The sequence below is a fragment of the Callorhinchus milii genome, unplaced genomic scaffold (genome assembly GCF_018977255.1).
Source record: "Callorhinchus milii isolate IMCB2004 unplaced genomic scaffold, IMCB_Cmil_1.0 Scaffold389, whole genome shotgun sequence".
Classification (NCBI taxonomy): Eukaryota; Metazoa; Chordata; class Chondrichthyes; order Chimaeriformes; family Callorhinchidae; genus Callorhinchus; species Callorhinchus milii.
In genome coordinates this window covers 8,875-26,256 of record NW_024705130.1, presented here as the reverse complement: position 1 = coordinate 26,256, position 17,382 = coordinate 8,875, and the positions used below count along the sequence as shown (strand labels likewise).

Here is a 17,382-nt window from a genome sequence, read left to right as displayed (position 1 = left end):
ACAGTTGTTTTTTCTATTTGAATCATTGCTATACTTTACTTGTTTTTCTTTTATAATTTCGGTGACCTGGGCCAATTTTGGAAATCACACTGTCTAGGTCTCTCAAGTTCTCACTTAGGTGAAAGAGTTAGAAATAAAATTTGCCCTTCAGTCTGTCAGTCCAGTGACAGAACTTAACCAATTTTGACATAGAGGATCAAGCAATGGCTTATTAAGAAACCAGCGCGACAGCTGTTGGTGATGAGCCGTTTACCACCTATGACCTTTGCCATAGGTCAAAAATGTGACCAACATTTTTACCGTGCTAACCTAATAAGTGGGGCACCACCTGGTGGAAGAAGTGGTTCGTTGCACCCCGTGTCAAAAGTTACCTTGCAGGTCAAAAATGAAGCTCAACAGGGATTCAGGTGGCTGTTACTCCGCAGTTTTTATAACAATAGTAGTTTTGAAAAAAAATCAAACCCCTCCATGGAACAGGCTGGTTACAGGCTTGTAGCATAAAAACATCATCACCAAATAGTCGGTTATTTAAAGCATTTCAGAATGGGGCATACTATTGGAGAAATGTGGACCGCAAGCATTTGTAAAACTCCAAAAGGAGCTCATCTGCAAAGTGGCCTGGAGGTGACAATACAGGAAGTGAACCTCTGAACGTATCTGAGTGGACTTTTATCACCTTGTATGCATGGATCTCTGGGTATTCCGGTTTTCTTCCACATGCACACTGATTATACACTGTGTAACAAACATATTTTTTTGTTCCTTGGGTAGTAAGTGTTATTTCCTAATTGCTTATGTCTCAAAAGTACAGAAAATGGCTATTCCCCACAAACTTTGCTTTTGTGACCAAGACAGTGAGTGATATTTTGAAATGTACCTATTTTCAATGAGAAAACGTGTGCATTTGTGTCTTTCGTTCAGATAAAGTGCTGGTCACAAATGCAAAGTTTGTGGGGAATAATAGCCATTTTCTATACTTTTTAGGCATAAGCAATTAAAAATAACACTTAGTACCCAGAAACAAAACTTGTGTTACATAGTGAATTATTAACAATGAAATAACAAAATATACATATAAATTAAAGATTTTTTTAATTGAAACCGATAGATGGTTTCTGAGATGAATGACATTATTATTGCTACATCCCTCAATTAATACATCATTAATGACAATAAATTGTTAACTTGTGAGTACATTAAGTAAAGTGTGTCCTGACCATCATCTTCATTGTGTATGTAACAGCTGTTGTGGCAACACTCCATACTGGTAAGTTGATTTTGGAATCAATGTCTGATTCCCGTGTTTCCACCACCATGCGCGCGTGGCTTCCCTGGTTCCACAGGTACTCGTACCCGTTCTTTGGCAGCGCTGCCCCCATCATGACGAATCCTCCGGTGGAAGTTCGGAAGCACATGGAAGTGTTCCTGCCACAGTCCTACTGCATGTTTGAGTTTGCCACCCTACCCCAACAGCTGGAGGACACATTCTACAGGCAAGCCACGACGCGTGCTGATGCCGGAATTTGCGTTTCTCACGGTGTAACAGGGATGCTGTCGAGGTGAAACGGCTATCACACTGGACTCGAAGTGGTCGTTGCTTCGATCTCCTGGCAACGCAGTTAACACATGTTTCTAGAATCCCCCCCTCCTCTGTCCACCCAGCGATATAAATGGGTCCACCGTGGCTGATAAAAAAGACCGGTGTGGTAAAGTGTTAGTATTTTCACCTCTTTCAAGACATCTGGCCAGCATGGAAGGGCAAACCAAAATATCCTCCAGGGTGGCTTCTGGAGCTGTTTATTGTAGAGGCCTTCTGCCAGCAGTGGCCTAAGCCGTTCATTTGAGAGGCTGCATCTTTACCTTTTACCCTTGGCAATGTGGCATTGCCGGTTACTACAACACGTTTCGTCACGCTGATTTTACCATTGTGCTTAAACGTGCACAGATGGAAATTTTACTGTGTGCATTAGTGATGGATGTTATGGCTTGTAAAGTTGCAGGAAAGGTAATAAAACATTCCTCCGCCTTTGAATTTGGTACACCAAGGTTTCCTTTAAAGCCTGCTTTCACACTTCATTAACACATGTGAGAGCCAGTCCTTACTTGTTTGCTGTGTACTGAACCCACCTGGTTATGTAACACAAGAACCTCCATTAGATGGTGTTGGTTAGGGTGGTGTGACTTTATTGGATGGCAGCAAGCATTGGCAGTCAAGTATTGATGGGCCTCCAAATTATTTTGCTTCTTTTCCCTTGGCTCCATATCCACTCCAAAGTACATTTTGTCCAGTGATGCGAGTGTTATCTTCAGGCCAATGGAACAAATGAGACGGAAGAAGCAACACTTTTATGAGACAGACATTACAAACGATACGAGATAATCGATTCTCAAATGGAATTCCAACACCGAATTGTGACAATTCACAAAATCACGAACCAAGCACCGGCCGGTGGATCGTAACGTGCCAACGCACGGTCGCCCGTGCCTCTGCCCCGCCGCCGCAGGGTGCCGCTGGTGGTGGAGTTGTGGCACCGCGACCGGCTCACCAAGGACAGCCTTCTGGGCGTGGCGCGCCTCCCGTTGTCCCACGTGCTCACGACGGAACGCGCACGATTCCTGGCGCCCGACGGCGGCCAGTGCTGGAGGCAGGCGTACGGCGACCGCGCGCCCGTGCTCGCCACGCACGGGTGGGTAAGGCGAAGGAGCTGCTTTTAAACCAACGCTAAAAGCACGGGGGAAATAGCCCACAATAACTCGGGCGCGGACACTTGGGAAGTTGTGGGTAGTTGTTGGTTATCGCTTAGATTGGAGATCATTGTGACCCATCATGTGCTGATGCTAACATACGTCTATGAGAGTGAATGAGCTCGCTTTAGTTAACAGATGCCTATGCAGTGGAGCAGCCGCACGTTTGAAGTTGGGGTTGGGCTACGAGCAAATGGTTCTCCCTGAGCTTATTGGTTAGATTACAGATTGGTATCCATGAAGTTGGCCCCACCCGCTTCGACACGGATAGGGGAGTTCTATTGCCTTAAGGTTATATTAAAGCTCCGCATATACTGACTATTGAGCCTAATGTTTCATCATTGCCATTGATGTCACCTTGTTGAAGGGAGAAAAATGCTGACGAAAAAAATACCATGATTTTTTTCAATGTTTATGGCTGTTTCTTTTCCATATCGAAATATGTTGGGGGTGTCCGGACAACGAGAATAGAGAAATTACACTTATCTCGCCTTTGTAAAGGTTAGAAATTCAAAAACTGTTAACTCTGCACATTTCCCTTCAGCTCGAGTGAAAAAATCGCAGAGTTAAATTACACGATGACTCTCGAAGACCGCGGAACTGTGAAGACCCAGCAGGTCTTAATCCAGAGCACTCGCAGGTAACCACATTGGTGTGACATCGTGGGGTGCAGTGCAATCAATGTCCTATAGAGGGTGGTATTTTATTGCCAGAGATTACACCAGTGGTTCCCAACCTTTCTGGCCCTATGGACCATTGTTATCATCTCCTAAAAAATCAAACTGCAGATCTCCACGCAGTAAAACATTGTGTTTTGTAAAAAAAAAGAAATCATAGTGTCTGCAACAATTTGGTGGACCACTTCCTATGGCCTTGTGTATGTATGTTGGACTTCTGCTTTAACTGTAGGCTCTGAATATACCTGTCTGGTTGCATATAATGTATCAAATGGAGCTTATTTGGACTTAAAAAGGTGCACTTGCATTAACACAGCATATAAAGACTGTTTTTGTATCCTGGAAGGAAATAGTTTGAATCCTTTCGATTTTAAATTGAATAAACAATGCATATTCCTATAAAAGTAAATATAAAGCCTAGTAATTTTTAATCCTGTAAAGATTTTTTTTAAACATTGTATGAATTAATGAACTTAACTATGCTGCCATGGTGTAATGTATAACACACGGCATTCACAACCCAAAAGTTGTTGGTTCGATCCCTGGACGTGGAACTTTAAATAATGGTGCAATTTTATAAAAATTTCCCCACCTCTGACCACCCAGCATTATTAATCGGTCCGCTACAGTTCGACGATCGGCAGATCGGTGGGGTAAAATGTGGGCACTCCCACCTCTTCTGAAAGGTTTTGCCAGTGTGGAAGAGTAGGCCAAAAAAAACTTTCTCAAGGACTGCCTGGAGCTTCCTTTATTGGAGGATCTTCTGCCAGCAGTTGCACTGAGCAAGATTTTGCACGGCTGTTCCTTTACCTTCCCCAGGAGGAGCGGATTCCTCTCGGGGAGGCTGCACGTACCCGGCCCGAGCCGGCCCCCGCCGTGGCGGTGGTCAAGGAGCCCAGGCAGAGCCAGGAGTACCAGGCGGCTCTCGAGCTGGAGATGTGGAAGGAGACACAGGAGGACTTATTTGAAAACCAAGTACCTAACCTAGCATATATATCCAGCACATCGTACACATTTTTGCTACCATCATAATTTACTGTTTGTGTCGTCCCTCCCTTGCGGCACATCTTGACGCACCAGAGCAAAGGATTCTTGCAGATAATAGCTCGGTTAGGTTTCGAAATTTCGCAAATCTACACAATCCACTCGAGAGCTTTGGATCGCAAGCGTGCGTCACCCTGCCCGACTTATAATAGTGCTATCGAGCTTTTGGAATGAACGTTCTTCACAGTTGCTGATTATGCACTGTTTTGAATGGAAAAACCTGGGTGTGCTGTGATTATCTGATGATTGATCACTGCACATAGGTCTGCATGTGATTGCGCAGCAATGCAATGTGGGCATGGAACACATTTTTTTAAAAATGTTAATCAAGTGCAGCAGCCAATGACTTAACCATTAATGAAATACATGGTACAGCACTGATGGTTTTCATTATATAACAGAAATCTAAAATGTAATCATTGCAGGGTTTTTCTGACACTGAATAAGTGTTTACCTGCGAATGTAGCCTTGTTAAAAATCAGAAACTGCCCTGTTTTTCTGTGTTGATTCGTAACCTCAGCGCCTCTTAAATGAGCATTATTCTCTATAAATACAAACCAGACTTTAAGGCAGGTCCCAGGAATGCCATGCGTCTCAATTAGAAATGTCAATAGCTGTGAGCCGTGAAGTACAAATGCTTCTTGCTTACTAAGGCACGTCGGTACGACAGCCATTTCTAACTTAAGTTGAGGAACTTCATTTTCAAAATGTATTGTCAAAAAATTTAGTTAATTTTTTGTTAAACATTTTGTATGCAAATTGAACCACATGACAAGTGCTCTCACATTATTATGTGTTGTTTTGCTTGTGACAGACGCAATGAATTGCAGTTGCATCTTCGGCGGCGTGCGATTACCGATCGTTGTTTTTTAACAGCTGAAACAGAAGGAGCTCGTGCACATGCAGGCCTTGGCGGAGGAGTGGAAGAGAAGAGACAAAGAGAGGGAAGCCTTGGTCAAGAAGAAAGTACGTGAATCCCACTGTGTGTGTTTGTTTTTGCGGTTGTGCATTGTAGCTCTCCTGTGTGTGTTTTTTGGGTTTTGTGCCCGTGTGTTGTGCACCATGTTGGCTAACGTTTCGCTCCACGTGCTGAAGAGGCTCCCCGGCACGTGGGGCGAAACATGGGACATCTCGCATGAGGTCGCAATGGGGTACCCGATACCCGTACCCTACCCGATACCCGGCTACCCGTACCCGGCCGGGTATGGGTACGGGTACCCGTTTGCGACCCTGGTGCGGCCGGGTACGGGTAGGCCGTGAGTCACTGGTGAGTAACCGTTTGTCACTCATTTCCCAACGTCTTGTCTCTTCTCACAATTCAAGTTCCTAGAATCAACCCACCCGCGCCTGCAACATGGATTCATCCCAGAGGTCGCAATCGGGTACCCGTACCCTACCCGATACCCGGCCGGGTACGGGTAGCCGGGTATCGGGTAGGTTACGGGTACGGGTACCCGTTTGCGACCCTGGTGCGGCCGGGTACGGGTACGGGTAAGGAATCAAAACCCGTTTGCGACCTCTGCATCTCGCCGAACAACACGTGGTGCGACCCCAAAATGCATCGGGGAGCTATAGGTGAATCCCATTTTGGTTGTAAAGATAATTATTTAGAAATATATATAAAAAAGAAAGTGATTACACGTGTGTGAGTCACTTTCAATAAAAATGAACATCTAAGACGAATAAGCACTTCTAGTAAATGTGCCTCGGATAGTTCAACGCTTAAGCAATTGTGTATTGGTCATAAATCAAGCTAGTTACATCATTGGTGTTTTCCAATTGTACTGTATGCAAGTGAAACTTGGGTGATCAATTAACTGTCGTACTGCAGGAGACAGTTGCGTAACCCTTGGACTGCGAGAAGAACCCGTGAAAGTTGACTATCAGAGAGTGCTGGAAAAGCTAAGAGATGTAGCTAGGTGTGATGGAGAAAACGAGGAGACTGTTTGTGTTTTGTCAAGTGGAAGACAAAGGGAATAAAGGATTGGTCCTAGGTTCAGTCGGTCGGTTTAATGGTCAGGTGACCGGTCTGTAATGGGGGGCTCTGGACAATAAAAGATGGACTGACTCATTTCTGAAAGGGTCTAAAGACAATAGACCGGTCTCTGATGACATCCTGACACAATGATAGACAGAGCAGTCGTTGGATAGTCTTGTAAATGTAACACCGCCTGACAGTTTACCAGTGGTAAACAAAATGCCAAAATCGCACAGAGTGGGGTAGCTTCATCATTGGGGTGAGGGGTGCTCGGTAATGAACAGAATGACTGACAGATAATTGTGTTGACAGGTTGCAGAGTATTCCATTCTTGAAGAAAAACTGCGGACAACGCTGTGCGACCTCGAGAGGCGGGAGAAAGAGCTCGTTGCAGGGGAACACGAGGTGAATGCCACAGATGTGCAATCCACAGTAGATAAAACCAGCCCTTGGTTGCACCCCTTACACACACAGCTGCTGAACATAACCTCGTGGATTTTTTTTTTTTTACAAACTGCTAAAATGCTATCTGTTTTCTGCATTAATATTGTGTTAAATGCACCTGATTTAATAAAACTTCGAAAGGTAAGCAGGCTTGAATTCTTAGTCCGTGGATGGGAGACTAACTAGGAATTCCAAGTGACAGTAGAACAGCAATGTTTTCTGTAAACTGGGATTTATCTGCCTTTATCTTGGCACTCCAGTTAACTTGCGTAACACTCGCGAAGATAATTGGTCAAGCATCCCAACAATGCAGGACTCTCCTGAAAAAAGTCCTGAGACACACGGAGACTTTCCTCGGTGAATGGCATCATCAGCATCGCCTGTCAGGGCTACAAAAAGTCAATAAAAGTGGCCAGGGCGGATTTCTGTTCGGAACGCCGCGAGGCCACGGAAGTGCCGTATGAATGAGCAAGCGATCCTCGCTCTCTGCGCCGAGTGAGTGAGCGATTGAGCGATCCTCGCTCACCCCTTTGTCCCGCGCTCTGCAGCTCCGGCAGCTGCAGCGGGAGCTGGAGGGGGAGCGGCAGCGTGCGCAGTTGGAGGCGGCGGACCGCGTGCGCCGTGCGCACGAGGACTGCAGTCACCAGATCGAGCTGGAGCGGCTCAAGTTGGCGCAGATGGAGGAGGCGCGCGGCCACTCACTCACGCAGGTGAGCGTGCCCTCGTGTTCATCTGAAACTTAGATTGAAAACTAATTTCTTTAGAAAGAAGTTCAACATGCATACATACAACGACCTCGCCTGGTAGACAGGAGGCCGCGTGGGTTTGATCCCGGCCCTGACGCCTGTTGTATATTTGGAGATTGTGTACCTCTCTTCCCATGGTCGCAGAGATTTTTCTCCGGGTCTTCCGATGTTTCCCTCCACATGTAGAAACATTCGTTGAGAGTATTTGGCTGCAATAAATTTCCACAAGATGAGCCACTTGGTTGAGCTCATCATTTGTGGCCAAGTCGCTTCTGAAAAAAAGCTATATAGCTCAGTGGGCCTTACCTGGTAAAATAAAAATAGTTTATTCTTTTTTTAAATGCATTCACGTGGGTGAGCTTGCATACGCACGTGCCTGCATAAACGCATTTACTTAGTTTCGCTCACCCACTTGCATGCGCAGGTAAACTGGCCTATGCACTCACGCTGATGCGCTCAATTACGTACCACGTGAGCCCGCCCATACTCTCATGCAGTTGCACTTACCTGCGTCCACGTGCCAGTGTGCTCAATCATCCCCACATACACATGTGCGCACTGAGGTGTGTACATGCTCGCTGGTTCGCGCACACCAGTCTGCGCTGTTGCTGCTTGTTCCACAAGCCTAGGTGTTTCCGCATTCTTTGCAGTCACTGAAGTTGTTCCTTGGCTGTGCAGCTGCTGTTAGATTGCTCAAATTAGTTTCTTACTCGTTGAAAATCTAATTCTCTCCGTATGTGTAAAAAATGTATATACCACAGTCAGGTGTGTCCAGGTCACGTGTGGTGGGTTGAAGTGTGGGTATTCACATATTTTTCAAGATTTCTAGCCAGCGTGGAAGAGTAGGCAAAATACCCTCTGAAGAGGGGCCCTCTTGAGCTCCATCTCGTGGAATCCCTACCACCAGCAGTGGCTTGAGCAAGCAGTTTTAGCAGCTGCATCTTTACCTTTTTGGGGTACTTTTTTTTTTGAGACCATAAACTCACTCCACTTGAAAATGCAATTTAATCATGGGTGGCTGCCCAGATTTGGACACCCGATCTCAGCAGCACTGTCTCAGTAGTCTGACATATTAGTCTCCTGAGCTACCCGGTCAGCCACCTCACTTGCTGCAAAACTCTGCTTGGCTCACGAGAAACAAAGAGCATTGCAATGTCAAATTAAAGCATCGAAAAATCAACAGTGTAAAATTCAGAGAAGGTTTTAAGTTACATCGACACAATTACCACACGAATGTAACGTACAGTCACTTTTAATGCTGTGCCTTCGTCCTTAATCCATTCTAATGTACGATTTAAATCAAAAGGATTTAGTACAAATTCATAAGCTTTACACAGCTGCACGGAAAATATCATAAATTGATGTCAATGCTGGGATTGGTATAGGGTTCAGAAAATGGAATTTGCTTTTGCCATGGGCATGGATCTTTAAGTGAATGCAAACTCCACATTATTCGGCACAATAATCAATGCAATGTTTTATGGAAAGACTAATTGGTTGGCACAGCATCAATCGATAATGAAACATATCTAGCACATTTTTAAACATAAAAATTTGCATTTGCCGGGAAGTCGTGGCATTGTTATCATGACAAGATCGAGAACAATATTGAAAATAATTTCCCATAAAAAATATGCATATGATTAATTTAAAAAATGTCAGTGCCTGATCTCTTGCAACAAATAAATTCTTCTTCTTGGCATTATTAACACTCATGTGGGGTCTACTGCCTTCCTCGTACTTTTTATCCACTCATTTGTGTTCTGGGCCATCTCCAAGTCCACTACACAGTCCTTCGCTCGCTGGTTACCAATTGGACCACCTATTAATGCCTGTCCGACCCCATCCCGGTGGTTTCCTGTTCATCACCTTCTGATGTGAATCGCAACGAATTAAATGGTCACAGTTTAAAATTCCACCCATACTCAATCGCAAACACGCCTCGTACTCATAGCTCTCCCATGTGTTTTCGGGTTCTCCCGCGTGCTGTTCGGCATAATGTCTGACATTTGGCTGCATGCGCTGGAAACGTCGGACATCGTGCAAACAACACGCATTGCGACAGGGGAACCCGCTGGAGAGTCATGCAACGCAACGGAGAAAACCCCCTCAATAGTTCACTAAACACTTGCAGCCTCACTTTCCGTTCAACCGCTTGCGCAGCACCTGACTTCCTCGCTGCGTGCATGCGAGTGCAGCTGCGAGAGGCTGAGCAAAGGCATAAGGCGCTGGAGCGAGAGTTCCAGCAGTACCGCGAGCAGCAAAACGTCAAGCCAGAAGTCCGTCTTCAGTCCGAGATCAACCTGCTCAACCTGGAGAAGGTAAGAGAGTGACCAGAGGCGACGGGTGAAAATATTTATTCAACGGGTGGCTTTGAAATGTTTTTTAAAGATATTTTTAAAATATTTTTTTTGTACAATATTTGTTTTGGAAAATGTTATTCTGAAAAACAAAGTGTGCAACGTTGCCACTGGTAGAGCACGTTTCTGCTCCCAAGAGCACGGGTTCACTGATTGTATCAGTCCGCCACGTGATCTGCTCGTGGTGATCTTGCCCTCTGTTGTTTTTTGGACTTTAATTGTCTAAACGTATATGAATTTGCTCATGTTCACCGATTGCGTCAGTCTACAACGTGCGCTGCTAGTGGTGACCTTGCCTTTAGAGATTTGACAGCGTATGCTGGTTTAAGTGTTAGCCCGAGCCACCTGTGGGAGGGGCACACCTTGGCGCTTTTTTCTATCATGAGATTTAACCCCCATCAGTGCCGAAGTCGCAATTCTAGTGCCACGTGCAAATGTCTTCATACTCAACAAACACTCAGGTTTAGTGTGTTTGGTTGTCGATGTTTCCAAAATGCCATCGCTCGGCTAATCGCCATGTTTTTCCTGCACAGGTTGAGCTGGAACGTAAGCTGGATTCAGCCCTCAAGTCCAAGCTTCATTACAAACAGCAATGGGGTCGTGCGCTGAAGGAACTGGCCAGGATTAAGCAGGTACAGATGCTCCATCCGACATTGCACAGTCTTATTTTTCATTCAAAGCCATTCATCTTTTACCCACTGTACTCCACCTCAGCCACACGCCTTGGCAAAATGTTTCAATCGTCCAAATAGGCAACTGCGTTGGATGTGCTCACAAATAAATAAGTAAATGCACACGAAGCATTTGTGTATTTCTTAAAGTGCCAAATGAATCAAGGATTTGTCTCGCTTACCGGTAATTGACGTGGCAGCACAGATGGCCTTAATGAGCAGCCAAATACACCAGTTATAAAAAAAACGGAACATCTTTGTTTACGGCTGGAATGGTAAACCCATCCAGATCAGGAGCCACTCAGCGCTGAGGTTCGTCGTGTGTGGGATATCCTCCTCCGCAAGCGCGCACTAACCCTAACCCCACTCGCTGTGTGTTCCTGTCCAGATTCCCATTCTCCCTTGTACAAATCTATCACATCAGGTGCCATCAGAACCCAACAGCAGCCGACCTAGACGTGACATCTTACAGCTGTTGGCAGCACTCGACTGTTACAATATTGCTTTGTGGCTCAGTCATTCGGTGATCACTATGACTAAACTAATTATTTGGGTGATGCTGCGTTGGCAGTGGGTGCAAATGCACAAATAACAAAAGACACATTTGTCAGTAACGCTGCATTACAAGGAAAATAAAAACATGTAATAGGCGACTAAACGAGTGAAACTACATGGTTCAGTAGACCGTTGAACAAAAACGTTACAGTAAAAAAAAGGTTAATAATTGCACTTACCATTAGCATATTGTACATATATCCTTACATTGCATAAGGATTAATTATGGTTAAATTAACGACAGCGAGAAACCTAGCCTTTTTTCTGGTGTGTGGCATTATGCGTTATTAAACACAGCTTGTTTATAATTTGGAATGCTCCCAACACATACGATATGCACAATAGGCCTGGATGCTGTCCATAGAGCACATATGTTGTGGGAGATCAGTTGGGGGTTGTGGATGCTGTGGCTGGTTTCCAACAACGGTCGGGTTAGGGAGGGTCACAGTTTCCCTATCTGGACACAGGGTCGCATGCAGATGACCCTCAGAGCTGAAGCTTTCACCTTTTGTGGTTGATGTACATAGTTCCGCTTATGAATTCCTAAAACCATTAGCAAGGCAGAATGGCTGTTGGCCCCCTTTATATATATACAAAAATGTGTGCTTAAGTACTCAGAATGTCCTACCTCTCCATCAGACTGATGGGGATTTGAACTCAAATAATTAATTGACAGTACCATGGTCATATGCACATTGCACTGCCAAGCGTTTGTGAGCTATCCTAATAGTAAATGCCACCACTTCTGGTCACCTGACCCACATCACAACTAAATAGTGTGTTTGCCTCAACAGTGTTGTTCATATTTTCTATATACAGCCCTTTATTTTCTCTTTGTTGTAATTTTCACCCAATTGTATACCGATTGTGCCATCGGCGTCATGTCACGAGACAAAGCATCCATTCGGATCTCTCGCAGAGTCGTGCAATCCCAATAACACAAGCACATCCCTAGCATGCATACGCGCACTTTGTTCTGGACGAACATCGGGGCTGCCACGTTCAAGCTTTTTATTCTCACATTAGAATTTAAAACGTGAGTGCGTCCCACTCAAATCTGTTTAGTCTAATAGCATGATGTTTACACAGGGTATTATAACAATGATATAGTGACGCGTGCTTGCCAGTGCAGAACATTTCACGTTCTCTGGGACCAATGACCTTCTGAACGTGTCTTCTTTGCAACAAAAAAAAAATTGGGTCTGTTGTTCATCCCAGCTGGTTTTGCCGTGGCCGTTGCCAAATTCGAAACGTTTTTCTGTCGGGAAGAAATATGTTGGCTCGCTCACGTTTACATTTTTTTGCAAACTCGCAGACTAGCAGTGCTAACAGATCACGGAGGAGGGACGATTGAGGCTGTAAATTTCCTCGGCTTTATTACTGACAACGCAGGGCACTTGGTCAGATGCCACCAAAATGCATGGGGATATGAACCACATGGTTTTAAAATCGCATACACCACATTCCATTTTCTCGAATTTTTTAGAGACCCTGATATAAAGTAAAAACTCAACGTCTTCATTACATCGTCATATTTTACGTCTCGTCCTTGATTTAACTTCCTCGACAGTTGTTTTTGGCCAGACTTGTTTAAATTATCGTGCTTCCCCCCCCCCACCCTTTTGTTATTCATGAACACTGTTTCATGTATAGATTATGTAAGTATTAAACTAATTCCAGCATAACGGAATCTTATAAGCAGACTTAAATTTCCGTTGCTCGCTGTCTAAAACATCAAAGTTCAATGGCAGTTCCTAAAACATGGCTGTTTGGATGGCAGCGATGGCGATGTAAATTTCGTCTCGCATCTCTTTTAGCGCATTTTAAATAAACGAAAGCTCGCACTCCGGCAGCGCCGCCCGCCCCTGTAATTCAGCTTACGTGTGCATGCGCATGCTGAGCGTTGCAGAGGTCACGATCGAGGAAGCAGCGTGCACACAGATTAAACCCAGGAGGCTTTCTCCTTTTTTATGTTAACACCACCGCCTGACCATCTCAAAACCTCTAAAACAATCGTTTGTCTCACCTATCCATTATCCTTGCCCAGGACGGCCTCGGGAACCAAGCCAAGGCCTGACGGCAGGGCTGAGTGATCGGCGCGTGTTGCCGCAGCCCTCTTTGATAGTCGCCCTGAAATTTAATTCTGTTATTTTTTGCATGTAATTAAATACATGATGTGTGCGAGTGGATTTTACATGTTTGCTTAAATGAAGAAGAAAAAAAAATAGGAAATGTTAAAGTTTAAAATTATAATTTCTTCATCCATGTTATGTGCTGAACATGCTCCTATTCTTTCACTTGTGAATACGTCTCGGGAACATGCATTCATGTATTCAGTGGAGCAGGCAAGTAGCTATCACTTCTAGATTTGAAGCTTTCGTGACTGCAATGATTCATATTCTTAGGTTTTTTCGGTAAAGTCACGTAGGTAAAAACATTAAAAAATAAAATAAAAATCACGACGTTTCGGAGGCAACACAAGCTTCCGTCTTCAGGTGGTACCGTCACAGCCACGACAGCTGTATCAAGTAAATGAGAGATTGCAGGAGCTACCACTCCGTTTATATAATGGTTGGAGAAGGTGGTGGGGCAAGGGCCGCATACTTTTTATTAATATGGTAAGGTGAGGCTTAAGACGAAGAATAGACTATCACTTGTACACGTATTTCCCGCAGAGGTCTTCTTAACCAATCCCAATCACACTGTAATGGAAAAGTGTCATCACTTTTTTTTTGCCCTATCAAAGTGCATTTGTTTTATAAACCAAAAGTATATCATGAACGATTGTATACGATAGACTGCAAGCACAGTTTCAAGTAATGAATGACTCCGCGCACATGCAGACACGATCATTGGGACAAGCACTGTTAGCAAAGTCCTATAAATGGTGATGTGGCACTTTGAATGGGTGGGTGGACCAGCACCATGCCCAGCCAGCCGGCGTAAGCGCTCCAGTGCAGTTAAAAATATAATTCCTATTATTCATCGTGGAATGAACTGCGCAGCCCATTCGGCTTCAAACGATTCAACCCCTCAATTCAATCCTCTTCAGATTTCGATGCATCGTTATGATTCCAAAACGTGATCTGATTAAAGATTAAATCCTATTTTTGCCTCATTTTACCAGTTTTGTTTACAACATTAGCCAAATGTACCTTCAGCATATTATTTTCATGAATTGTAAATGATCGATCTTGCTTCCACGATTATATGCGTGTTTTACGATTGTATGAATCATTTGTGATCAATGCATTGTTACAGAGGTAGTGTAACGATGCAAGTACCGTTAGTGAGTGCCTATTAAGGCGGCAGGGCACACAAGGGTATGGGTGGCCAACACCATGCCTGGCCGTCTTTGTTGTTACCCCAGTGCTGATGTTTACACACTGCACCAGGTTCTCATTTAAGGCTGAGTTGCCTTAGGAGGCCCAGGACAGGTTCAGATATTCTCCACTGTTATTGGTTGTAAGTGGGAATTGAACTCAGGTCGCCGGATTCGTAGAGCAGTGCAGCGCTAGCAAACACTCACCCTTGCATCTGCTACTCAGCTCTGGACACCTGCTGGTGTGTTCCTTGTACCCGTCGCCCTAGAGGGAGCAGGAGAATGCTCTGGCGAGGCTACACAAGCAGCAGACGGAGCTGGAGCACATGAGACTGCGGTACCTGGCGGCCGAGGAGAAGGAGGTAGTGAGGTCCGACCGCCAAGAGCTGGAAGGCATCAAGAATGACCTCAACAGGTGAGCTCTTCCCTTTATTTCCTCCGGAGGATTACGTGTCCACTGAGCATAGATCACTACCTATGTACCCAGGTCGCTGTGATCAAACCATCATACCACTGCAAACGTACTTAGACTGGTACTCGCGCACAATGCATCTGCCCTGGACACCCGGTGGTATAGAGTTCTCAAGAGCCTTCCATCTACTCTGATCCCCCCCACCACCACCCCTCTTCACCTCGCATCAATGGGCTTCTTAAGACCTAGCTCGGGAAATATAAAACAAATAAGCAGACGGTATGCCTCGCTTGCATAAATTATCGGCTCAAATTTTCCACCCTCTATACAGTTGTAAATGTTTTCATTGCGAAACCTTCGCTGCAGTTTTCAATATTTCAACGAGCTATCGCTTCAATGACTGCACGGCAAATTTGTAATCGCTTCAATTTCCCTGGGTGGCTCTGTAACGCTACATGCTCTGCCTTTTTACCCTCCTTCCTGCTGAAACTACCGTGTAGCTCACAGTGTCTGGCCATGTGCTTTCTTGTCCGGAGACTAATTGGCCACCGAGACCCGCTGTCCAGTGTCTGCTTTAATCAGGTTTGATGCGTGGGTCTCGTTTCGGGATGGATTGCCAGCAGACTACAAGTGAGAATTCGCAGGCAGAGTCCGCAGTGCGTCGGATCCCCGGGACGGATAATAAAATAGTTTTGTAGAGCAAGTTTGGCAGCTTTGGCAGAGCTTGGTAATGGGGCATGACTAAAAAAGAGAAATTGGCACCTTCCCGTTGTAACCTGTTAAGCCAACTTTCAAGGAATGCTCGTGTTGCTAAAACCATTATTCAATAAAGGCAGTCCTGTTCCTGTGCTCGCTAGACATTCCTCCTGGGACTTGCAGACAGCCGCATACATTCTGAACTACGTCCTTAGACGTGTAAAAGGGCAGCTAAAATTTGCGAATGCATACAAAGAATGCGTGCATGAGAAGTGGTAGGGAGGAGAGAGGGGGGTTTGCGCCTCACCCCCTGAATTGCGTACGGCAATTTGTTCTCGAACTTTGTTCGGTCCTCGCCTACGAACTTCCTTTGTGAGGCGGCGCTGCCTTTTCACACTGCGTCCTCAGTCAGCTGTTTGTTTTCACGCTTCTTCTAAGTCACCACGTAAATCATGACTTTCTCAACCCAGAAAAGCCAAGCCTATCAGTGGGTCATGACCCGCGGTGCGGGGAATGGCTGCGTTAATGATTTTGGCGCAGAGCTGAAGTCATTGAGCTCAAACGTTGCCTATATTTAACTCGAGACCATAACTCTTACGTGTAGATACAGTACGTACACGTGGGGCGGCTAGTATATTTTCTGAAAAACGGAAGTTAAAAGAATGCAAAGCCTCTATTTTAATACGATATCGCATGACATCAATACAATTTTCTAATAGGTGCATAAATCTCAGGCTTCAAAATAACATTAACGTTTGATGGTCAACATTTTTTGTAAAATGCTAATATCAGTCTTGTAAATGTTGACATCTGGTATATATGCAATGGTGATATGTGTACATACAATGTAGTTTTCTTATGTTAATAATATATAAATGTGGTAGAGGAGGTCAAATGCTCTCATTAGGGCCTCTCTCAAGCTCCCTCAAGTGGAGGCCCCTTCTACCAGCAGCAGTGGCTTAGACAAGCAATTGCAGGGCTCCACCTTTATCTTTCACCTGCTATTTCACAAAAAACAGAGTCGCGTACAAACCTTGTGTGACTTGGGCTTGACATTTACGGTGCTCACATCTGCCCGCAGACTAAAACTTCAGGAGCAGCAGAAGGAGCCTGGACCGAAGCCAGCCCAGCTGCTGCTCGACACCGCTGCCGCCGGTGCTGCCCCGCGTGCAGCCATCGGGGGGCACGGGAGCGACGGCGCCGCCGAGGAGAGCCACGACGCGCACCTCACGCGCCTCATTGAGGAGAGGGACACGCTGCTCCGCACGGGCGTCTACACGCACGACGACCGCATCATCGTAGAGCTCGACCGGCAGATCCGAGATGCCATCTCGCGGCACAACGGAAACGTCGGTCACGCGGGCCCCACGGGCCACATCGGCCACATCAGCCACACCAGCCACACTTGAGGCGGCCACGGCAGCGGCGGCGGCGGCAGCAGCAACAGCAGCGTCTTTCTCACTGTGGAGAGGGGAGCAAGCCGTGTAATAAGTGGGATTGGCTCTGAATTCCCGCGGCAGACTTACCCCCGGGATGAGCCAGGAGTGGGCTGGTGACCACGCGGCTTTCCTTCTTTGCTGCACTCTTGTAAACTTGTCACCTGACCTGACAGCGGAACCAGTCGTGACGTTACGGAATTGACACAGGAGAAAGTCATCGGTGTCTCTCACTTTGGACAACTTCAGGGTCTTGTTTTTGTTTTTAAAATAAAAACAGTTAAAATTACAAACAT

General features: G+C 45.5%; 1 protein-coding gene across 1 annotated transcript in view; it reads left to right on the top strand.

The window, feature by feature from the left end:
- Positions 1-17,059, top strand: part of LOC121852075 (centrosomal protein of 120 kDa-like) — a 31,903-nt gene extending 14,844 nt beyond the window's left edge. The window contains exons 10-21 of the mRNA XM_042346186.1: positions 1,344-1,493; positions 2,505-2,687; positions 3,290-3,385; positions 4,067-4,070; positions 4,266-4,397; positions 5,343-5,432; positions 6,757-6,849; positions 7,437-7,598; positions 9,833-9,955; positions 10,528-10,626; positions 14,812-14,957; positions 16,732-17,059. Coding sequence (XP_042202120.1) covers positions 1,344-1,493; positions 2,505-2,687; positions 3,290-3,385; positions 4,067-4,070; positions 4,266-4,397; positions 5,343-5,432; positions 6,757-6,849; positions 7,437-7,598; positions 9,833-9,955; positions 10,528-10,626; positions 14,812-14,957; positions 16,732-17,059 — 1,606 coding nt within the window. The remainder of the gene's footprint in view (positions 1-1,343; positions 1,494-2,504; positions 2,688-3,289; positions 3,386-4,066; positions 4,071-4,265; positions 4,398-5,342; positions 5,433-6,756; positions 6,850-7,436; positions 7,599-9,832; positions 9,956-10,527; positions 10,627-14,811; positions 14,958-16,731) is intronic.
- Positions 17,060-17,382: the final 323 nt, after the last annotated feature.